Source organism: Anabrus simplex, chromosome 7 (assembly GCF_040414725.1).
Source record: "Anabrus simplex isolate iqAnaSimp1 chromosome 7, ASM4041472v1, whole genome shotgun sequence".
Classification (NCBI taxonomy): Eukaryota; Metazoa; Arthropoda; class Insecta; order Orthoptera; family Tettigoniidae; genus Anabrus; species Anabrus simplex.
The window spans coordinates 110,902,735-110,927,385 of record NC_090271.1 but is presented as its reverse complement, the minus strand read 5'-3'; the positions used below and the strand labels follow the sequence as shown (position 1 = coordinate 110,927,385).

General features: G+C 39.0%; 1 protein-coding gene across 3 annotated transcripts in view; it reads right to left on the bottom strand.

The window, feature by feature from the left end:
- The window catches only part of LOC136877173 (esterase FE4), a 101,982-nt gene that overhangs the window by 35,967 nt on the left and 41,364 nt on the right, over nucleotides 1-24,651 (bottom strand). For 2 of the 3 annotated variants that reach the window (XM_068228603.1, XM_068228604.1), the window contains exons 3-4: nucleotides 20,163-20,300; nucleotides 8,320-8,476 (exon numbers count right to left, since the gene is read on the bottom strand). In XM_068228603.1, the coding sequence (XP_068084704.1) occupies nucleotides 8,320-8,476; nucleotides 20,163-20,300 (295 nt within the window). Of the gene's footprint in view, nucleotides 1-8,319; nucleotides 8,477-9,529; nucleotides 9,601-20,162; nucleotides 20,301-24,651 lie in introns of those variants that run through there. The other variant, XM_068228605.1, reaches the window with a different exon arrangement.

Here is a 24,651-nt window from a genome sequence, read left to right as displayed (position 1 = left end):
TCCCTGTTTCCAACCACGTCTCTAAGAGTGCCACAACATCGAAACTTTCAATTACTTCCCTAACTTTCTTGTTTCCTAATTTGCTCCTTACTCCTTCAATATTCACACATCCTATCTAATATTTTATTTAAATGTATAAATATAATAAATTACAGTTACAATAAAATACCGGCAATTACTGTAAGTAACTAAAAGTAGTGAAGGAAATGAAATAAAACAGCACGTGTTGAAAGGTTATGTGAGAGTACTGCAATTATTACAATATTAGCTCAAAAGGATCCGGATTTGGCAGTGCGGGCGCGCTGTTGGTCCCATAATAGGTGTAAATAGAAGCCTTCTCCAGGGTTCACACATGTAATACTATCCTGGTCGGAAGAGTTCAAAAGTTGAGAAACTCGGATAGGAAATATGAAAGAGAAGATCCTGGCAAAAGTAAGTGTAAGGAATGGTAATGATTATTGCTCTATAACTGGGCAACCATTCTTGACACTAATAAGCAATGAAAGATGTCCATCCCATCCCTTCGAAGAATGAAGGTATCAGCAATGAAGGGCCACGAAGGGTGTGAAACTAAAAGTCTCCTCCTCCTCCTCCTCCTCCTCAATCGTTTCCCCTTGATAGAACATGGCGGCATTCGTGTTGTGCTGCCCTTATTTGCTTACTCTATGTCTGACGGTATAATAAGTGTACTCTTATGGAAATATTTCCCCACCAGGAGTGGTGGTGGTGGTGATTATTGTTTTAAGAGGAAGTACAACTTGGCAACCATCCTCTATATAACACTAATCAGAGAGAAAGAATGGAAGGGGTCCGACACTTCGAAAAATGAAGATATCGGCCAAACGAAGACAAGGGGGTCGGAAAAGAACAAGAGTTGACCAAGAGAGGTCGGATAGGATAGATTAAAGTGAGGAGTCTGGCATAAGTAAGTGGAAACAATGCCAGGACTCAGCCAGGGGCCCCGTGGTCGTCAACCCACGCTCCAAAGTTCAGAGCCCCTGAGGCCCCTTTTAGTCGCCTCTTACGACAGGCAGGAGATACCGTGGGTGTTATTCTACCGCCCCCACCCACAGGGGGTTCCCCACCAGGAGCTGCAGCCGGTCCATACACCCCACTGGATTTCTTCCTCGGAGTCGCGTACCATTAACCTTTCCCTCCACCACCATCTTCTCCAAGGTTCCTGTTCTTCTGGCGATGTGTCCGAAGTACCGAAGGTAAGCCTGGCTGATCTACTCAAGCAGTCTAGTTCTTCCAGCACGGACGTATTTGTACGATGTTCAGTCCAAGAAATGTGGAGAATGTGTCGGTAAACCCACATACCGCAGCTCTATTTACCTCTTATCTACCTGTTCTGTTGTCAATGTCTCAACTGAGTAGATGGCAATGGGGAATATAAGAAAGTGAGTCAGCTGCATTTTTGTGTTCTTTGTTACTGTCCAGTTCTTCCATATCCTGTTCAGGTTTCTGGTAGCTTCCTTGGCCATGACTGTTCTTCTCTTGATTTTGTTGGAATATCTTCTTATACTAGAGATCATTGAGACCATGTGGACGAATTTCTGGATGACCTCAAAAACAGCTTTCATACTTCAACTTAATATCTATAAATCTAAGAAAATTATCTCAAGAGATATTTGAATACATCTTTTAAACATGGTATTCAATCATCACCTTTGTCTTCCTTCTATTTAATTTCCGGGCAATATCATGCTAGTCAACATAAGGATCTAAAGTTCCTGTGCATTAGCAGCAGCTCCCTACGACTAGCAAATCTAATACTGACGAGGTAGTAGGAGATAGAGAGTTGACAAAGGAATTTCGGATAGGGAAGACGAATGCGAGGTGCCTGGCAGAAGAGTAACCAATACCAGACTCAAGTAGGAGTCCGGTGGTTGTCAACCCACACTTCCAGGACGAGAGACCCTGGGACTATAGAAGGAATGTCTGGCTCAGTTGTGTTTCCGTAGTCAACCTCCATGTCTCTAAAATTGAGAGCCCCTTAGCGCTATAATCCCGCTTTCAGTACCTGACAACCAACCAATCATATGTTTTGTTATATAGGAGCACCGCTTTTCAGCAAACGGGGTAAAGTAAAATAAAACCATGGGCTGAATTTCATAGTGAAATTCCTAATCAGGATCAGATTTTCAGTATGCGCCAGGTAATTGAAAAATGCTACGAGAGGAATAGACAGTTGTGTTTATGTTTCGTAGATCTAGAGAAAGCATAAGACAGGGTACCGAAGGAAAAGATGTTCGCCATACTGGAGGACTATGGGATTAAGGGTAGATTATTAAAATCACCGGGCGAGTTGGCCATGCGGTTAGGGGCGCGCAGCTGTGAGTTTGCATCCGGGAGATGGTGGGCTCAGACCCCACTGTCGGCAGCCCTGAACATGGTTTTCTGTGATTTCCCCAATTCACACCAGGCAAATGCTGGGGCTGTACCTTAATTAAGACCACGGCCGCTTCCTTCCCATTCTTAGACCTTTCCTATCCCATCGTCGCCATAAGACTTATCTGTGTCGATGCGACGTAAAACAAAAGAGCAAAAATTATTAAAATCAATCAAAGGCATTTATGTTGACAATTGGGCTGCAGTGAGAATTGATGGTAGAATAAGTTCTTGGTTCAGTGTACTTACTGGGGTTAGACAAGGCTCACTTTTGTAGTTCGTAGTTTACATGGATCATCTGCTGAAAGGTATAAAGTGGCAGGGAGGGATTCAGTTAGGTGGAAATGTAGTAAGCAGTCTGGCCTATGCTGACGACTTGGTCTTAATGGCAGATTGTGCCGAAAGCCTGCAATCTAATATCTTGGAAGTTGAAAATAGTGCAATGAGTATGGTATGAAAATTAGCCTTTCGAGGACTAAATTGATGTCAGTAGGTAAGAAATTCAACAGAACTGAATGTCAGATTGGTGATACATAGCTGGAACCGGTAGATAATTACAAGTATTTAGGATGTGTGTCCTTCCAGGACGGTAATATAGAAAGAGAGATTGAATCAAGGTGCAGTAAAGCCACTGCAGTGAGCTCGCAGTTGCGATCAGCAGTATTCTGTAAGAAGGAAGTCCGCTCCCGGACGAAACTATCTTTACATAGGTCTGTTTTCAGACCAACTTTGCTTTACGAGAGCGAAAGCTGAGTAGACTCAGGATATATTTTTCATAAGTTAGAAGTAACAGACACGAAAGTAGCGAGAATGATTGCTGGTACAAACAGTTGGGAACAATGGCAGGAGGGTACTCGGACTGAGGAGATATAGGCTAAGTTAGAAATGAACTCGATGGATAAAGCTGTGCGCATAAACCGGCTTCGATGGTGGGGTCATGCGAGGCGAATGGAGGAGGATATGTTCGCTAGGAGAATAATGGACTATGTTATGGAGTGTAACGGAAGTAGAAGGAGACCAATACGACGACGGTTAGAATCGGTTTCTAACGATTTAAAGATAAGAGGTACGAAACTAAATGAGGCCACAGCATTAGTTGTAAATAGAGGATTGTGGTGACGTTTAGTGGTTTCACAGAGGATTGCAGACTGAACGCTGACAGGTATAACGGGCTATAATGATGTATATTATTATTATTATTATTATTATTATTATTATTATTATTATTATTATTAGAGTGAACTTAATCTTCCAGGTAGACAGGGAGAGGAAACTACTAGGTGCATTGGAACAGGGTACAATTGGAGTTCCGAGTATTACTGTGTATTTATTTTGGCAATTTAACGAATAATCACAAAATTGAGTTGATAAATACATATGTGATACTCCAGAGATACATCAACGTACCCGGGATTCAATATGACGGTGGGTTGATGCATGTCTCAATGGTAACAGAGTACATTTTATGTAAGAAAGAGTTTCGTGTGGTTTGGTGGCACGTTCCGTTCCTGTGGGTTTCTCATGATTAGTGTACCATGTAGAGCTGTAGAAAATGAGTTCTAACAAGGAAATAAAGCGTTCCGGACTTATATCTTCTACGTGTGAGGATTGTGTCCAGAAATTTTGGTCTACCATATTGTTACACCCTGTATACTCTTTCATTTCTGCATTTAAACTCTTTGGGCAGCAGTCTCCTAACATGTCGGATTTATCAGAATAAAACACGTCTTGCTGATTGTGTTGTCTGTGGCCAATATTATTGAAGATGTTTCACTGTGTTATTCTGATGAATTCATATAAAGTTAGTGCTCGTACGAGCGACAAAATAGAAATGATAGCACGAAAACGATATAATAATAATAATAATAATAATAATAATAATAATAATAATAATAACGGCGCGTGGCCTCCGTAGAGACATGTTACAGGTCTTTCGAGCTGACGCCCTGTCGGCGACCTGTGCGTTTGTAAGGATGGGGGCCTACCTAAGGTGATTCCCCGAGCCAGGGGAATTAACCAATGAAAGATAAAATCGCTCACCCGGCCGGAAATCGAACGCCTTCGTCCACAGCCAGCATCTAACCATCTAGCCATGAGGCCGGACACGAAAACGGCAAAATGTGGTGAAGGACAGCCGTTGATTCGTTGAAGTACCTGATATTCTTATACCGTACTGGTCAGTAGAGTCATGAGCAAAATACTATAGACAATGGCAAACGTTGAAGTTCTCCTAGGTAATCTATCCTCTGGCATTCGCCTGACATACCCCACCACTGAAGATGGTTCATACGCACAATTTAACCCATCGGATTAATTCCTTACTTAGTCATTATCTTCCCCTTTCGCATACCTCCCTACCATAGTTCCAACGTTTCTTGTTCTTGCAGTAACTTTCACTACATTTATGTCTGTTACTTTCAGTTTATGAACGGGATATCCTGAATCCACCCAGCTATCGCTACCGTACAGCAAAGTCGGCCTCAAAACGGAATGACTAAAATATAGTTTCATCAGAGGACTCACTTATTTTTCACGGAATACCGTTGATCGCAACTGCGAACTCACTGCATTAGTTCATTAGTTTTGTTAATAGGCTTTGTTCATTCAAAAGAACTAAATAGCCTATATCTCATGAACAGCATTTATTAGAAATTAGCCGAAACCCGTCAAACTTGACGATCAGTCAATGGGGTAAATATTTAGTGATGGGTTTCCATGTATAAAACAATCTTTGTGGCATTATTGCAACTTTAAGAACGTCAAAAGTTTCCGCTCTTGACATTGCAACATTTGCCACGGCTGGAAACTGGCTGAGGTAAATTGAAACCTGCATGTTCCAGTGTTTCTCCTTGAGCTTTATTGATCGTGAAAAAAATGTCAAGTGAACTGTCAATCGGTTCGGCCGTTTTCTAAAACTCGCGGTAACAATTTTTTTTTTTTTTTTTTTTTTTGCTAGTTGCTTTACGTCGCACCGACACAGATGTCTTATGACGACGATGGGGTAGGAAAGGCCTAGGAAGTGGAAGGAAGCGGCCGTGGCCTTAATTAAGTTACAGCCCCGGCATTTGTCTGCTGTGAAACCACGGAAAACCATCTTCAGGGCTGCCGACAGTGGGGCTCGAACCCACTATCTCCCGATTACTGGATACTGGCCGCACTTAAGCGACTGCAGCTATCGAGCTCGGTGTAACAAAAATTAGCCTAATGTTTAAATATATAGAAGACTAGCAGAAATACCCGTTCTTCGTACGGGTTATCAGAAACTGGCTTTAGTTACTCATACTATCGGTGTGACTGACTTCATCAGATATTTATATCATTGTTGTATATACTTAAGTACGTAGAAATTATTTGCCATGTTTGGAATTATAGTGCAACTTCTTCTCCTTCTCTTCATGGGGGCCTCTAAATATTAGTTCCTAACTATCGTCGACCTCTAAGATCTTTTGCTACCATGTTTCTCCTTCATTCCCACCTAGATATACCTGCTCCCTTCACAAAGCTGCAGGTTTAGTGTAAGTATACTTCCGCTAGATACTACCACAAATATAAATATTATTGAATGTATTTGTTTAATCCGACATTTCGTAACTATTACAAATGATCAAGGAAATACACGATGCATAAAAGAAACTACTATAATTATCGAGAATTATAATTCTCAGGGTTTGTCACTCATGTCGCACATCATATAATGAATCTGAGTATAAATGTTGAGACATTTCTTTCAAGTCATGGGCACACCATCTTGACAATTGTGTACAGAATATAGATTGTTTTCATGGTTATAATGAACGTAAAAGTGGAGCAAAATATCGGCACTAATAACATCTGTGATCCTACCACTCCATGGTTTGACAGAAAATAGTTTAAACTATAAGTAACAGGCTCCGCAAAATGCTGAAACCTAAGCCAGTACTTAAAAACGGAGGCCCGTCGGCAACCGCTGGTCGCTGTACTAAGGAGATCTCCGGGGCTATTCTTTTTATACTTCACTCCCTTTCCACCCACACCCGAAGGAGTGCTATGAGTATGAGCGTCTTCACAACAATTTATTTTTTCCGGATAGTAAGTCATATGTGTATCAATTTTGGTTGGCAGCTATGCCCAAACGTACATGCAAAATCTAGCTGCTATAGAACCCTGGAGCTGACGTTGCAATGGTTACGGCCGTTCGTTTCTTTATCCGATTCCTAGAGCAGGGGTAGTGTGGTTCCAGTATCTCCATAACGGTTGGTTTTAGGGCCTTAAAACACAGTTTTAGGGCCCGAAGGGTTTACCGAGTTTTGTTCTTTGCGTCAAGGGCTTTAAAATGAGCTTTGTCTCGTCCTTGTACGACAAATTCGATTTCGCCTACTTTAGCCTATTATTTTAATATTTTTATATCTCCACCCGTCGCCCCCCCCCCCCGCTCGAATTGTTTTGAAAATAAAATACAGCCCATGTTACTCACTGGCAACGTAGCTTTCTATAGGTGAAGTCATTTTTAAAATCGGTTCAGTAGTTTTTGAGTCTATCCGTTACAAACACATATGCAAATTTTTCCTCTATATAATATTAGTATAGAAGTATAGATTACATCTCTACACACACGATTACCGTCAGGAAGGGCATCCAGCCGTAAAACAGGGTCAAATCCACATTCGCGACACAGTTCGCACCCGCAACCCCACAGGTGTGGGTAAAGCGATAGAAGAAGAAGATACTCATTTTAAAAATTCATCCGCTTTCTTATTCTTTTCACCCCCCACCCCTTAAGCGGAATTTCCAAAAAGAGTGTGTTCATTTTAAAGGGGGATTCCAAGTACCAATTTTAAAGTCTGTAACATCTTCATTTTTTGAGATATATGTATCCTCGTATAAATAATTCAACTCCTTCCTCACTTCTTTTAACCCCCCTCCCTTAAGTGGATTATCTGAAAACGAATATTTGTGATCTTTTATTTTTGAAGGCGATTCCGAATATCAATTTTCATGTCTGTAACATGTTAGGTTTTTGTGATTTATTGTAGATAATTTCGCTGCTGTAGAATTCTGGAGCTGACGTTCCCATGGTTACGGCAGTTCATTACTTTAACCGATTCCTAGAACAGGGGTAGTGTGGTGGCAATATCTCCGTAACGGTTGGTTTTAGGGCCTTAAAACATGGTTTTCGGGCCCGTAGGGCTTACCGAGTTTTGTTCTTTGAGTCAAGATGATTAAATTGAGCTTTGTCTCGTCCTTATACGACAAATTCGATATTTTGCCTATATTAGCCTAATATTTTTATATCTCCCCCCCCGTACCCCCTACCTCGAATTGTTTTGAAAATAAAATACAGCCCATGTTACTCGCTGGCAATGTAGCTTTCTATAGGTAAAGTAATTTTTAAAATTTGTTGAGTAGTTTTTAAGCCTATTCGTTACAAACAAACAAATTTTTCCTCTTTATAATATTAGTATACTGTAGATATAGGGAGAGCCGCAAAGAGACAGTAGCACTGCGTTGGAAAGCTTCTTCTCGACTACGTGACTATCTACTACACAGCATAGACTGGAACAGCTGACCAGGAAGACGTACGACTGCGCATGCGTGCTTGCCCCGTTCCACCTTCCCTCTCGCATCGGATGCCTCAGGGCTCTCACAATCCAGGTGGCCTTGAAGTGCTGGCGAGCGCTTTGGCCAATCGTAATGCTACAATTTCTTGAATAATTTAAAAATTATGGCAAGGAATTGTTATGCTTTTAAAGATACTCTGCAAATCTACAGGCCAAGAGCTTTCGTCAGAATGTTTTGCGATGTCAATCGGTTCAGCCATTCTCTCAAAATCACGCTAACAAAAATTAGCCTAGTGTTTAAAATATACAGATGATCAGTTAGATTACGTTTAACCCTTACAGTGAAATTTATCAATTAATTTCGAAATTAAAATGTCAAAAGTAAACCTACCCAGGACTCCAAGACGGTAGTTGACATTGACAACCACTACTCCCTCATCCACTAGGTAGTCCGGTCCGTAAGTGTCAGGATTGCCCGAGCCAAACATATATCCTCCACCGTGGATCCACACCATGACTGGCTTCTCCTCTGATCCGCCAGCCGGCAACTGCACACAAGGTAATTATTTTAATTCATTGTATGCTATAGGATTTTTCTCCCAATTACAGCAGCATTCCTTCTAATACACAGTAAAATTACAAAGTATTTTTGCTTAACATTGCCCAGTCTAATTTAATTGAATCTAATCTAAAGTAACATGTTATGACGGTTTTGCGCTTGCAATAAACTGTTTCAGAAAGACCTCGTCATTGTTGTGAGATGGACAGCAGCAATGGTATGGTAGTAAGCGGGGTGAAAAGTCACGTTGTAACTTTCACAAAGAGGAGAAGTCCTCTTAGTTTTAATTACTGTGTTGATGGGGTGAAAGTAATTAATGAAGATCACTGTAAGTAAGTAGGTGTAATACAGGGAGAGATCTTTATTGGGGTGTTCATATACACGGGATTGTCTATTAAGGTTACATACCTCTTCATATGGTTATGATTATGAGCGTATTTAGGGGGTTGCAGTAAGAAATTAAAGGAGAGGGCATTTCAAGTTTGTGATAAGACCCAAGTTAGGGTATGGTTCCAGTAATACTGCTTCCAGGATTACTTGATTCGGGACCAATTTGTTCTGGGTGATTTCCGACAAAAGATTGATGTTACGAAAATGTTGCGAAATTTAGGCTGGGAAGACTTGCAAGTAAGGAGACGAGCTGCTCGACTAAGCAGTGTGTTCCGAGCTTTCAGTGGAGAGATGGCGTGAAATGACATTAGTAGACGAATAAGCTTGAGTGGAGTTCTTAAAAATTAGGAAAGGTTGGAATTCAAAAGGACAAATTGGGACAAATAATGGTGTATAAGAAGAGGAATTACGGATTGGAATGATTTTTCATGGGATATATGTGATAAATTTCCTATTTCCTCGAAATAATTTAAGAAAGGGCGAACGAAAGCCCTACAAGCAGGTTAGTGGTGGTTGATTGATTGATTGATTGATTGATTGATTGATTGATTGATTGATTGATTGATTGATTGATTGATTGATTGATTGATTGATTGATTGATTGATTGATTGATTGATTGATTGATTTTGAAAATATATTTAATATACTCACAGTGTTGTATCGTAAATTACCCGCTGGTGGCTGTAATCCTTAAGATATCAAGTCTATATGGTCTGACACCATGGTTAACCGGTTCGAGTCCTGTTGGTAGAAAAAATCACCATCAGAATGTTGACCGGCAGGGCAGGAGAGGTATGCAATGTCTAATTAATAGACTGCGTTCCAAAAGCCTGGATTCAGTTCCAAATCTGTCCCCATTGTTCATCTGGAGTGACGGCGTATGCCGCTGTTGATATGATTCGTCCGTCGGATGGGGATGTTAAGCTTTGAGCAGACCCCTTGGTATTATCCGACAGGAGTAGCCGATATGCCGGCACTGGGTTTCATCCTCTCCCTTCCTATTATCATATATCACGTCATTAATTTTTAGTCATTAACTCCCTGATGAAGTTCACGTCAAGAAGGGCATCCGATCGTAAAAAGTCACTACGAAGATTAATCTCGCTTCATACCGACCCCGCAGAATAACGGGAGGAGGCAAGTGCTGCACATACAGTACTGCATCGTACGTGTTATTTGTCAATGGTAGCCGTGAATTCTTTTTGAAATATTGTCATATTTGTACTGAAAGAAAGAGCATTATTTCTTCAAGATTCACTGTTATAGATACTGTACAATCTGCAAAGTGGTGAATTTTGGTGGGTGCATATTCTGACCTTTAAAGATAAAATTTGAATTGAATCTTAAACTTGAGCCACGGCACATACTGTAGTTATTTAGAAGGCGAAGGAATTCAGGACCATCGAATTGTGAATTTATTAATTTGTGACACATTTGTAAATGAATTCGTTTACAGAAAATCTCGATTCTAACACACAATGCCATCGAGGTGGACCTCAACGTCATAGTAGCCAACTGTGTCTGGCGCTGTCCCCTGGCCCCACCTATTACCGTGAGAGGATGATTATCCTCTTAAAACACAGTTAGGGCCATGTTGCTCTTAGCTTGCATTCTGGAGATGGTGGGTTCAAATCCCACTGTCGATAGTCCTCAAGATGGTTTTCCGTGGTTTCCCATTTTCACGCCATGCAAATGCTGGGGTTGTACATTAATTAAGGCCACGGTCGCTTCCTTCCTACTCCTCGCCCTTTCCTATCCCATTATCGCCATCGGATGGGTGCGACCTAAAGCAAATAATAATAATAATAATAATAATAATAATAATAATAATAATAATAATAATAATAATAATAATAATAATACCAGTTTAGCTACCGTGTACAGGCATTTTGATTCGACGTCACTTAGGCCGGCCGTGAGTTAATGGTAGAGAAATTAAAACCCTTACGCGTCGCCAACTGTTGGACTCCTGTAGGTGAGGCAGTAAAATATTTCTACGGAATCCCCTGCCTATCGTAGGAGTGTGGGCTTACTACCACGGTTCCCCTAGTTGATTCTGGTATTGCCTCTACATACTTGTGCATCTCCTGACTTTCATCTTTCATACCTGACCTCCCTTGGTCGACTCATGTTCTTCTCCGACCTGGACTGTGTTTTGTGAGGTGTAGGGCATCTTTCACTCTCATGCTCTCCATAGGCCTTCTCTTTCGTTTGTCGATAGTTTCTTTTTTTTTTTTTTTGCTTTACGTCGCACCGACACAGATAGGTCTTATGGTGACCGACGGGACAGGAAAGGGCTAGGAGTGGGAAGGAAGCGGCCGTGGCCTTAATTAAGGTACAGCCCCAGCATTTTCCTGGTGTGAAAATGGGAAACCACGGAAAACCATCTTCAGGGCTGCCGACAGTCGGGTTCGAACCTACTATCTCCCAAATACTGGATACTGGCCGCATTTAAGCAACTGCAGCTATCGAGCTCGGTGTCGATAGTTTCATTATTCGAAATGTTGGACTTCTTCCTTTTTTCCTTCCCATTAGTGTTAAAAGAGGATGGTTGCCCAGTTGTTTTTCCTCTTAAAGCAATAATCATCACCACCACCATCACCTGGCCTACATTTTATCAGATAAGCACTGAATGTATCGCCGGAAGTCCCTTTGAATCTGATACCGTACGGCGTGTAGAGACGAATGTACTTATAATTGCTCTTTAAAGATCCGACTACCACTGTCAGATCTGAATCCGTGTCCTTGAAATTCGGAGATTAACAGTGGTGGTTATTGTCTGAAGATAAATTACGACTGTGCCTCCATCTTGGCATTGACACATAAAGAGGAAGGGCCACGAAGTGCGTGATAATGAAGGACTCCCTAGGCTTCGCAAAGCTACCGTGATACCGTCGGGATACGTAGAGAACAAGAGTTGTCCAAGGGAGGTCAGACAGAAAAGACGAAATTGAGGAGGTGGTGTTGGTGATTGTTGTTTAAGAGGAAGTACAACTAGGCAATCATCCTCTATATATACGTAGCTTAACACTAATCAGCGAGAAAAAATGGAATGTGTCCAAAATTTCGGAAATGAAGTAATCGGCCAGAAGGAAGACAAGGGCCAACTAGTGCGTGAAAATGAAAGACTCCCTAGGCCTCGAGTGCTCTAATAGCGTCGGGGTCAGAAAAGAACAAGAGCCTGGCACAAGTAAGTGGAAGCAATGTAAGGACTCAGCTGAGGGCCCCATGGTCGCCAACCCACGCTCCCAAGTTAAGAGCCACTGGGGCCCCTTTTAGTCGCCTCTTACGACAGGCAGAATATACCGTGGGTGTTATTATACCGCCCCCACCCACAGGGGATCAGAAGCCTGACGTAAGTAAGTGGAAGAAATGGGTGGTTGTGGTGATTATTGTTTTAACACTAATGAGAGGGAAAACTTGGAAGGGGTCCGACACTTCGAAAAATGAAGGTATCACGGGAAGAAAGACAAGGGCCGCGAAGGGTGTGAAAATTAGACTTCCTAGGCCTCGGAAACCTAATACCGTCGTGGTCGGAAAAGAATAAGAGTTGAACAAGGGAGGTCGGATAGGAAAGATGAAAGTGAGGAGCCTGGCACAAGTAAGTGAAAGCAATGTCAGGACTCAGCTGACAGCCACATGGTCGCCAACCCACGCTCCCAAGTTAAGAGCCCGTAGGCCGCTTTTAGTTGCCTCTTACGACAGGCAGGGGATATTATTTTACTGCCTTCACCCACAGGGGGATGGAAGCTGGCACTCTACTACTAATCCACGTGGGGATCTACTGGGTAAAGAAAAGAATGCGTCATGAAAGACAAGACAATGGAACACTCCTAAGTTTGGTAAATACAGGATAACCGGGATCGGAAGAGAACAAGAGAAGATTATGGGTGACACACAGGAAAGATGAATCAATACCATCTGCAATAGTATCAGACCTTAATACAAAATCAACTTGGCCGACGCCTCTGTTGAATGTAAACAAGCCTGTGATATTATCGTACTGAATTTCTAAGTTGTCAACAATGCCGTACAGAATACTTTACTTTGGGCAATAAAACCAATGCTGTCTAGAAATACAATATATATAGATAAGCAATATGTGGAAAATTCAAAATATAAAGTCTTCTCTATGAACTACTATGGTCTAGGAAATAGGTAAGATAGGATTGCATTATAAAGTATCAGCCCTGGGGGATTATCCGATGCGTTTCAAAGAATGGCAGTTTCGATCGATCAATCAATCAATCAATCAACCAATCAATCAATCAGTGATCTGAATTTAGGGCTGTCGTCCAAGTGGCAGCTTATATATCAAATGTTTACCTAGTCTTTTTTTAAATGATTTCAGAGAAGTTGAACATGTATCGAATTGGTGTAGTCATAGTCGTAGGCACCCTTTTTAAATTATTCCAGTTCGTAATTCTTCGTCCTATAAATCAATACTTATTTTAGAAACATATTTATTTGACCTTTTTATTACCATACGCTTTTAAATATAATAGCCTGTATCTTCAAGAAATCTATTAAAAACAAAACCCTGTCACGCATTTCAATTCTCTCATAAGTGATTCTGATTTACCTAATTGTTATACTACATCTGTTTTACATCAGATAATATTTGTCTCTCAATAGTAGAATCGATTTGAAGTTCTCTGGTGACATATGCGTGTTCGTATAAAGCATATTAACACCCAAATCGTTGGTAACACTAAATACTACTGTAAGTGACAGTATATCAGTTTATACCTTGTCCTCTAATTTAACGAAGAGAATATAATCTTCATTATTACAGAGAACTACAGACCAATCAGCCTGACCAGTATAGTTTGTAAAATACTGGAGAGTTTAATAGCAAAGTACATAAGAGGGATATGTGATGATAAAAATTGGTTCATGAGGAGCCAGTATGGATTTAGAAAGAAATTTTCTTGTGAGGCACAACTGGTGGGATTTCAGCAGGACATATCAAATCAGTTAGATTCAGGAGGCCAGTTAGATTGCATAGCCATAGATCTTTCCAAAGCCTTTGATAGAGTGGAACATCGAATATTATTAAAGAAATTGGAGGGAATAGGATTGGACCTAAGGGTTATACGTTGGATAAGAACATTTCTAAATTCAAGGGTTCAGAAAGTCAAAGTAGGAAATAATATATCACAGGAAGAGAAAGTTTGGAAGGGAATTGCACAGGGTAGTATAATCGGTCCGTTACTTTTCTTAATATACGCAAATAATTTAGGGAACAATATAACATCGACAATAAGATTGTATGCAGATGACATAATTGTTTATAGGGAAATAAATAACATTGAGGATTGTTCAGAATTACAAAGGGACCTTGAGAGTATCCAAGAATGGGTTGAAGAAAACAATATGAAGATTAATGGAGGGAAATCAACTGTTACAACATTTACAAACAGGAGCTTTAAAACTGAATTTGAATATACTTTGGATGAGGTAGTTATCCCAAAAGATGGCAAGTGCAAATACTTAGGTGTGAGATTTGAAAGTAATTTGCACTGGAAGGGTCATGTTGATGACATTGTTCGGAAAGCATACAGATCGTTACATGTCATAATGAGGCTACTTAAAGGATGCAACACAGAATTAAAAGAAAAAAGTTACTTAAGTATGGTTCGTCCATTATTGGAATATGCAAACAGTGTTTGGGATCCTCACCAAGAATACCTAACAAAAGAACTAGATGGTGAGCAGAGGAAAGCAGCAAGGTTTGTAACAGGGGATTTCAGGAGAAAGAGTAGTGTATCAGAAATGTTAAAGGAACTTGGGTGGGAAACTTTAAGTAAGAGAAGGGAGAAAACTAGACTTACAGGATTATATAGAGCCTATACAGGAGAAGAAACATGGAGAGATATCCGTGAGAGGGTTCAGTTGGAAAATAATTATATTGGTAGAACTGACCACAAGTACAAAATTAGAAGGAATTTTAGCAGAAGCGATTGGGGTAAATTTTCTTTCATTGGGAAGGGCGTGAAGGAGTGGAACAGTTTACCAGGGGTAGTGTTTGATCCTTTTCCAAAATCTGTACAGATATTCAAGAAGAGAATAAACAACAACAGAGATAATAAATTAAATATTAGAGGGCATTCGACCAGTGCAGGATATTGTAAATAAAAATGTGTGTGATTCAATTAATTCCATCCCCTGGTCTAAGGAGTTTGGACAGCCCAAGTAGGAGACTGCCTGTAGGGGTGAATACAGTGGGGACTTCGAGGGCCCTGGGACTGCTACGGTAGCTGTGAAGGCCCTTCAGGAACCCTGAAAAGTGGTGGCAAAAGGGGCTCTGGTTAAGACGCAGCAGGTCGTTATGCTGCTTAGGTTCCAAAATGGGTAAAATATAAATATGTAAATAAATTCAATGTTAATTTTAATCTTATACCAGTTGTATAGTATTATTAGAAGTAATTTCACATACCGTACTGTATATGAGTTGACTATGTTTGTAAGGTATTATAAGTAGAATTTTGTAAACAATATAAATTTATTAAGGATGATATGTGTGTTTAATAGAAAAAATTATTAGCGTAAATTGTATAATATTGTATTCTAGGAAAATTTTCTTCGTCCCCTGTTAATTTAAAATTTAGTGCTTGACAATAATGTATTTTAGTGTACCATTTGCCACCGAGGTAGACACCTCATTTGCAAATAAAGAGATTTTGATTTGATTTGATTTGATTTTATTTTATTTTATTTTATTATTTTATTTTATTTTATTTTATTTTATTTTATTTTATTTTATTTTATTTTATTTTATTTTATTTTATTTTATTTTATTTTATTTTATTTTATTTTATTTTATTTTATTTTATTTTATTTTATTTTATTTTATTTTATTTTATTTTATTTTATTTTATTTTATTTTATTTTATTTTATTTTATTTTATTTTATTTTATTTTATTTTATTTTATTTTATTTTATTTTATTTTATTTTATTTTATTTTATTTTATTTTATTTTATTTTATTTTATTTTATTTTATTTTATTTTATTTTATTTTATTTTATTTTATTTTATTTTATTTTATTTTATTTTATTTTATTTTATTTTATTTTATTTTATTTTATTTTATTTTATTTTATTTTATTTTATTTTATTTTATTTTATTTTATTTTATTTTATTTTATTTTATTTTATTTTATTTTATTTTATTTTATTTTATTTTATTTTATTTTATTTTATTTTATTTTATTTTATTTTATTTTATTTTATTTTATTTTATTTTATTTTATTTTATTTTATTTTATTTTATTTTATTTTATTTTATTTTATTTTATTTTATTTTATTTTATTTTATTTTATTTTATTTTATTTTATTTTATTTTATTTTATTTTATTTTATTTTATTTTATTTTATTTTATTTTATTTTATTTTATTTTATTTTATTTTATTTTATTTTATTTTATTTTATTTTATTTTATTTTATTTTATTTTATTTTATTTTATTTTATTTTATTTTATTTTATTTTATTTTATTTTATTTTATTTTATTTTATTTTATTTTATTTTATTTTATTTTATTTTATTTTATTTTATTTTATTTTATTTTATTTTATTTTATTTTATTTTATTTTATTTTATTTTATTTTATTTTATTTTATTTTATTTTATTTTATTTTATTTTATTTTATTTTATTTTATTTTATTTTATTTTATTTTATTTTATTTTATTTTATTTTATTTTATTTTATTTTATTTTATTTTATTTTATTTTATTTTATTTTATTTTATTTTATTTTATTTGAATAGCTGCATCACTTTTCATAACCTCCCGTTTCAAAACCTCAAAAGGTATAGTCATTGGGAAATGTACTAGGATAGGCACCAACACAGAGTTTTAGTCTTATACGGAAGAAAGTAGCTTATCAAGTCACGGAACATGTCCTCTCTAATGACAAATTTGTCCTCGAATGTTTTGATGCACCGTAATGTATTATTTGTAACTACGAAATCATCACGATGCATTAAGTACACATGATCTGACTGTGAGTGAGCATCTGCTTTAACAGGAACTACATCCAGGCAGGCAATACGGTGGATACGTCCTAATATATCATATTAGTTTTAAAACCAAATTTCAATAAAAAATATCACCACACTAACGTTTCCTAATCAAACCAAACCAACAGAAAGAACTAAACCTATGCTTCGCACATACTCTTGTTTAAATTTGAACAAACCGAATGCGGCGCCATTTTAGATAATATCGACAGCTGCAAGGTCTGATAGACCGTAGTTGGTCTTGGATGAATCACAGATCAAGACGTACAGGAAAGATGAATCACAAAACAAGAGAAGATTTTGGGTGATACACGGGAAAGATCAATCACTTGGGTCAGGCACAAATAAGAAACGATTATGCCAGACTTAATGATGTATTAAAGCATGTCTGAAAAATCAGGAGCGTTTTAGGAAAGTATGTTAATTCGCAAACAAAAATAAGGAGACACAATGAATTGTACATCAAATGTCAAACATTTAAGTACTACAGTAGAGTCTCGCTCAACCGACCTTCGCTTATCCGACACTCCGTGTTATCCGACACTGGTAGTCTTAATTTGAACTTTAGGTGGATGCAATTCCGTATTATCCGACATTTTCGGTGATCCGACGTACCCCAGGTCCCGTTTAAGTCGGATAATCGAGACTCTACTGTATTTTCTTTCCAAGGGAGCTTGTTGAAGTTGGCTAGTCAATTCGTGAAAAATTCAAATACATCGTCAACCTCGCGTTGATAGATTTACCGGCATGTAAAAGAATTCCTGGAAGATAAAATTGCGGCATGTCGGTGTCTCCAAAAATCGTAGTGAGATGTAAAACGAATAACATAGGGCCTGATTGCTAGAATTCTTGAATGCTCTTGTAACCAGTAGCATGGCTAACTCCCCGTGTATTTTTCATTAGGTCCTTTCCATGCTATTCTGCAAATTATTTGCTGTTGTACGACCATGCGCGTTTAAATGTCGGGTTAATATTTGGTTAGTATAATACTGTTCATAAACTGCACATAACTTCCCCATTCCCCTTGTTTTAGGTATGTTGGGAGAACATTTTATTTTCCGGGCAAATGAAACATTTTACCACTAAGGAACCCGTCACACTTTTGGCATAATGATATGCTGCCATTTGCAAGATGATCCTTTCTAGCCTGCTATGGTAACTGTCGGCAGCCCTGAAGATGGTTTTCCGTGGTTTACCATTTTCACCAGGCAAATGCTGGGGCTGTACCTTAATTAAGGCCACGGCCACTTCCTTCCCAGTCGTAGCTCTTTCCTGTCCCATCGTCGCATAAGATATATCTGTGTCGGTGCGACGTAAAGCCAACAACAACAACAAAATGCTATGGTAACATGCACCCCAAGTACCCGAAACAATGGGAATTTGGACAGATTAACAGTATATTTCTACTCAAAGGTATAAGTCTAGAACTGTTCGTGTAATCAAACGTATTTGGTCCCGCATCATCAGTAATAGCATGGAATTAGTCTAATGGACCCTGTGTGGGATGCTATCGTGTTACTGGTTATAAAGGCTAGTATCAAACTGTGGGGGACAGAAAACTGAAATTGAAGTTTGTCATTCGATGTATTATTTTCCAGAAATAGATTTCGGGAAGCCGCTGGAATCTACAGCGTGGGCAAAATAAAACTGGCGCGGAAAATATTTACAATAGGACTAACGCGGAATTTTCCCTTGTTAATGAACATCACAGAAGATGCTTCCAATGGGCTCATCTGAAGAAATGAAAAACTGAGGATCCAGAAGTCATCATCCCACTTCACTCTGAAACCACCGGCAGAACTCAACACGCGAAGGTTCGTCTGGACATTTTAATGCATGTAAATTTGTAAGGATACAAATGTAGGTCCTTTATGGTAATGTCTCAACGCGACGATTTCTAATTCTGACTTGAAAAGATAAATGGCATTTAGATTTTATCGGACTTCGTTCCAAGATTTCCTTCACTCGAGCAATGTTTTCTGCTTGTTCGAACTCTCTTAGGATAGTTATGGTTTTATTCGCTACAGAGCCCGTTTTACGCCACTTTGCCACTAAGTTTTGCATTGCAGACTTTGCTGGAAGTTTTGCCAAAACACTTCCAGTATTAAACTCTTGCGCAAAACAGTTCCGCTGAGGTATTCCAAAAAAAAAAGTGCTTCGCGTAACACTCGACAATGAACACGCGCTGTTTGATCGTGTTGCATTCATCTGGTCACTAAACACGTCTTCTCCTCTCACTCACTCACACGTAATGGCACAGCAACGAAATCGGGAAATGCGGGAAAGGCGCACGCGCAGACATGTGACGGCAATCGATTAGTGCATCGAAATCACGGTTTCCAGCATTTCCTGTGATGGGCAGGTCTCCTGTTCATTAACAAGAAAGAAGTGTCACAGAAGACCAAGCTTCAGATATGTTAGACTTCGTTCCCACCCACCTTATTGTACGGCTCAGAGACTTGGAACATAACAGCAGAATAACAAATTTGGAAATGTTATTAATAGTGTACCTACTTTCAAGTTATTAACAAGACTATGGAAGATATAATAAGGAGGAGGAAGAACTTGACGTGACATCTACAGTAGATGTCAAAACAGTTTGGCCACTTGGTCTATATGAATGCTGACAGGATTAAACGTGTGTTTGATGCTAGACGTGAGGGAACCAGTTGAAAGGAACGGCCACGAATTTAGTGAAATCAGTTGCTCAGGGAGTACCGAGGAAAAGATCAAAACGATGTAAGGCAAGACAAGGGCCAAGAAGGGCATGAAAATGAAAGACTCCCTAGGCCTCCATACGTAATACCATCGGGGTCGGAAAAGTATAAGAGTTGACCAAGAAAGGTCGGATAGGATTGATGAAAGTGAGCAGCCTGGCACAATTAAGTGGAAGCAATGCCAGGACTCAGTTGAAGGCGCCGTGGTCGCCGATCCACGCTCCAAAGTTCAGAGCCCCTGGGGCAGGAAGAGGAGGAGGAGGAGAATTCTCTATGTACTTTTATCTCTGATTTACAAATATACCTTTTCTGAACAGTTCCTGATATTTCGTATTATTTAGCGTACGGCATTAGAACACAGAACTTACGTAAGAAAATTAAAGAAAGTACTCGTTAGCACCACGCATACCTGCCATAAGGAGGATAAGTCATTGTTGCTACCACGATGTTGTACTACTTTATTTTGTCTATAAATTGAAATTGGAATAACGTTCAAAGCTGCCCAAGATGAATTATACTATTTAAAAAAGATAAAACTTACCTTTGGGGTGTACACGTTCAGATAAAGACAATCTTCACTACCTCCATACTTCTTAGAGTCACTATTGAACTGTGTGCATGCATTTCCTGGCTCTAGAGCATCTCGAACTCCTGACCATGGTTCAGGAGCCTCTGCCACCTGTAAGTAAAAAATGATAAATAGCACATGAATATTGTCATAATTAAAAACTCGCTACAGGGCCTAAAACCACCAAACATTTAAACCACCTCATTAGTAAGTAATATTCATATGTCCTCAGCTTCCGAGTTGCAGACTTTCTGAAGTTGGTGCCATCTAGGCGGCCTGCATACCGATTTCGACATTCTGATAGTGCTGGCCTCTAGCAATAAAATAGGAATTCTACTGGATATTGCCGAGTGGCACTGAGTGCGTCACCAAAAATCTTTAACATGCCAACAACATTGACACGGAGTGGCAAGATGTTTTGACCGCGCTTCAAATACTACCACCTCAACCGGGATCGAACCCATGAACTTGGCATCATGAGGCGGACACTTTACTACTATATTCCCACTGTATTTCACCATTTCAGCTCTAATTCAATCTATTCCTGCTGCTTTATGAAAATGGAGTTTATTTACCATTCTTTCCACTTCCTCAAGTTTAATTTCACAAACATCGTTGTCCTCCTTCCCATGCGCTCGATTGTTCGCGACGTCACAAGCGAGATTTCCTTTTACGTTGAGAAGATTTTCAAAATATTCCAAAAAGCTATTCATATATTTTTCCCCCTTCCTTTCTAACATTCTTTATTATTGTCCAGAAAGGTTTCCCTGCCGCTTGTCCTAGCTTTTCCAGGTTATTTACCAAAATCTTCCCCGACTTCTTCTTGGGTTCAACATTTACTTGTTTTGCTCTGTTTCTTTCATCTCTGTCAGTCCTTGTATGGAGTCATTTCTGATATGCCTTCTTTTTATGGTTACAAGCCCCTCTCACGTCATTATTCCAAGATGTGCACCTTTTTTTCCATCTTTAACATAGTATTTCCTAGGCATCCCCTTGCTCTGATTTGCAAGAGCGTGTATGCTGTCGATTATTATTATTTCTTTTTTGTTATTTACTTCACGTCACACCGACACAGATAGGCATTATGGTGACGATGCCATAGGACAGGGCTAGGAGTTGGAAGGAAGCGCCCGTCATCTTAATTAAGGAAGAGCTCCAGCATTTGTTGATGTAAAATGGGAAACCACGGAAAAACATATTCAGGGCTGTCGCCAGTAGGGTACGAACCGAATATCTCCCGAATGCAAGCTCACAGCTGCGCCCCCCTAACCGCACGGCCAACTCGCTCGGTTTGTCGATGATGTGTTCATACATGGCTAAAGAGACCAATTCTACAGTGCAAGTCCGTCGAGTTTCCGATTACTTCCTTTGCCGTGTCTGGGAGAATAGGACTCTTAAAGCTCGCCCAGTAATTTCATGGTCTCAGCTAGTCTGCTTTAAGCTTCCGTGAGCAGTGAACACACAGTACAGGAAGATGTTAAGAATCTCACAAATGGACAAATTAACTAACAACTCAGTAATTCAAGAACCCACTGTAAAGAGGAGATCGTCCGGTATTTGTTTCCAGCGAACCCTTCAGTACTTTGGGCACATATTCCGCGACAGGAGGATAACTCTGAAAATATGATTATCCAAGGCAAAGTTAAAGAGCCAAGACCTGTAAAGCGATGGCTGGATTAGATAACGGAGAAGGCTAATCGAACATTGGGCCAGCTCCTTCGTGATGCCAAAGATCAAGAACGATGGAGACGGCCTGCAAAATCCATCCTATGATGGGTCACCAACTTTCAACTGTGAAAGTCTATTATATGATCTGTTTTATCGGATTAGTTCCTTCACTGCTGTTGTTCAAAGTTGTCAGCCTCTCATGAACAAAACGTTCCCAAATCGGCTGACCAGACACTACAGTACGTCCCCCTCCCCCCCCCCCCCTCCACAGTTGGCGATGCAAATCTGACATCCCTTCATATTAGAATTGCATCGTTTTTGCTCTTCTCCCCGATTTACACCACGGTGCTCATACATAGCTGAAACAGCAACTGCTGGTGAGGATGGCGATGGCGTTGGTGGTAGTGATTACTTTAAGGGGCATAATAACAAGATCATCAGACCCTTGTAGAAAAAGTATTTTGGCCGTACGAAGAATGAGTTGTCGAGTGAAGAAAGGGAACTCTTACGAAGGCAGAGAAATAATAGACTCACTATTTCATGAGCTACCGGGTGATTGGCTGCTCGTTTTGGATCACGTAGATATCAGCTTGCATTCAGGAGAAAGTAGGTTCGAAACCAACTGTCGGCAGCCCTGAACACGGTTTTCCGTGGGGTCCCATTTTCACACCAGGCAAATGCTTGGGCTGTGCCTTAATTAAAGCCACGGTCAATTCTTTCCGACTCTTAACTCATCGCCACCATAAGACCTGTCTCATGAACTTTATATTGTTGAGGTCGGAAGAGACCAACGTTGACCAAGCTTCCTCGGACAAAAAGGATGCTGGTGAGTGTAAGCGATGGAATACCGTCTTTGTCATACAAATGTTACAACTTCTGAAACCCTGAAGATTGTGTGAGGAAGGACCAAGGAAAGTATTTATTTATTTATTTATTTATTTATTTATTTATTTATTTATTTATTTATTTATTTATTTATTTATTTATTTATTTATTTATTTATTTATTTTAGCAGTGACAAAGTAGGAATAAAGGCCAGTACATAGGCCTCACAAATCTAGCACTGGGAGTGAAAAACTGCTGATCGAAGTAGTTCAGATAGGAAAGATGAAACGAAAGAATCTGGCCAAAAGTAAGCGGAAGTAATGCTACACTCAGCTTGGACCGCGTAATTGCAATACACATCTCACTAGTGTAATTAATAGATGGAATGCGAGAATAGAGGCCGGAAAAGCCGTCTCGTGAAGAAAATAAGTGATAATCGTCTTTAAGGTAATAGAATACGACATGCGATTTTAAAATAATTAGCTCGATGAATCGGAGCTCAAATCTATGTGGATAAATATGAAATAAAAATAATAAGAGGTGTTGAATACGCCAGTAATTAACAGGGATCACAAAGATAATAAGGAATGACAGATGAAGTCATTGTGTCAGAGATGAAGGTGCTCGTGGACATTATCGTAAAAACAAATAGACCAATGAAGATATGAGATAAATAAGCAAGGCAGCACTGAGATATGAATAATGTGATGTTGATTAAATGATGAAATTCTTAGATGAATATAGTAAAACTTATAGGAGGATAATAATTTATGGATTGGTTGCCGACAGTAGAACCTCAGTGTGAATAAATATGTAAAAGTAAATTGTAACCATGCGTGTGACTATATTATAAACTGTGATTTAATTCGTGTTGTATTTGACGTGCCAGATTAACATCATCATCATCATCATCATCTGTTTACCCTCCAGGGTCGGCTTTTCCCTCGGACTCAGCGAGAGATCCTACCTCTACCGCCTCAGGGACAGTGTCCTGGAGTTTCAGACTCTTGGTCGGGGATACAGCTGGGGAGAATGACCAAAACCTCGCCCAGGCGGCCGCACCTGCTATGCTGAACAGGGGCCTTGTGGAGGGATGGGAAGATTGGAAGGGATAGAGAAGGAAGAGGGAAGGAAGCGGCCGTGGCCTTAAGTTAGGTACCATCCCGGCATTTGCCTGGAGGAGAAGTGGGAAACCACGGAAAACCACTTCCAGGATGGCTGAGGTGGGAATCGAACCCACCTCTACTCAGTTGACCTCCCGAGGCTGAGTGGACCCCGTTCCAGCCCTCGTACCACTTTTCAAATTTCGTGGCAGAGCCGGGAAACGAGCCCGGACCTTCGGGGGTGACAGCTAATCACACTAACCACTACACCACAGAGGCGGACGCCAGATTAACATACTCATAAAAATAATGGTGGAGACATGAGCTATCGGTATCTTTAATGAGATAAAGTACAGTCACTAAAGATGCCAGTTAAACAAACAGACATTATTGAATCTGACACGGTGATAGTAAAGTTATGGCGCTGATACTTGTGTTCGAATCATTGTAGGAAGGTGCGTGAATGTCAAATTATGTTGTAAATTCAGTGTAGATATTGTATTTCAGGATTGTGTGCTTTTGTTATTATATTTGTATGAACACTATAATGATGATGCTGATGATGCTTGGTGTTTTAAGGGGCCTAACATCGAAGGTCATCGGCCCCATGAACACTATGATTGACAGTGTTGTGTGTATTTGTACATAATTTCAAGGGTAATTTGATCCTTTAATTAAGTAACAGTAAGGAAGGATAAACCGATGGTCATCGTTATTAAACTGTAACATTTCTCTTTATCTTAGTGAAAGACATCGCAAAAATAATCACATTCAATAAATGTAACTGAGAAATTATGCCATGTCACTGAATTGACCTTGATAAGTTAACCTAATGTCAAAATAAATGCCGCAAAATTGTTGATTAA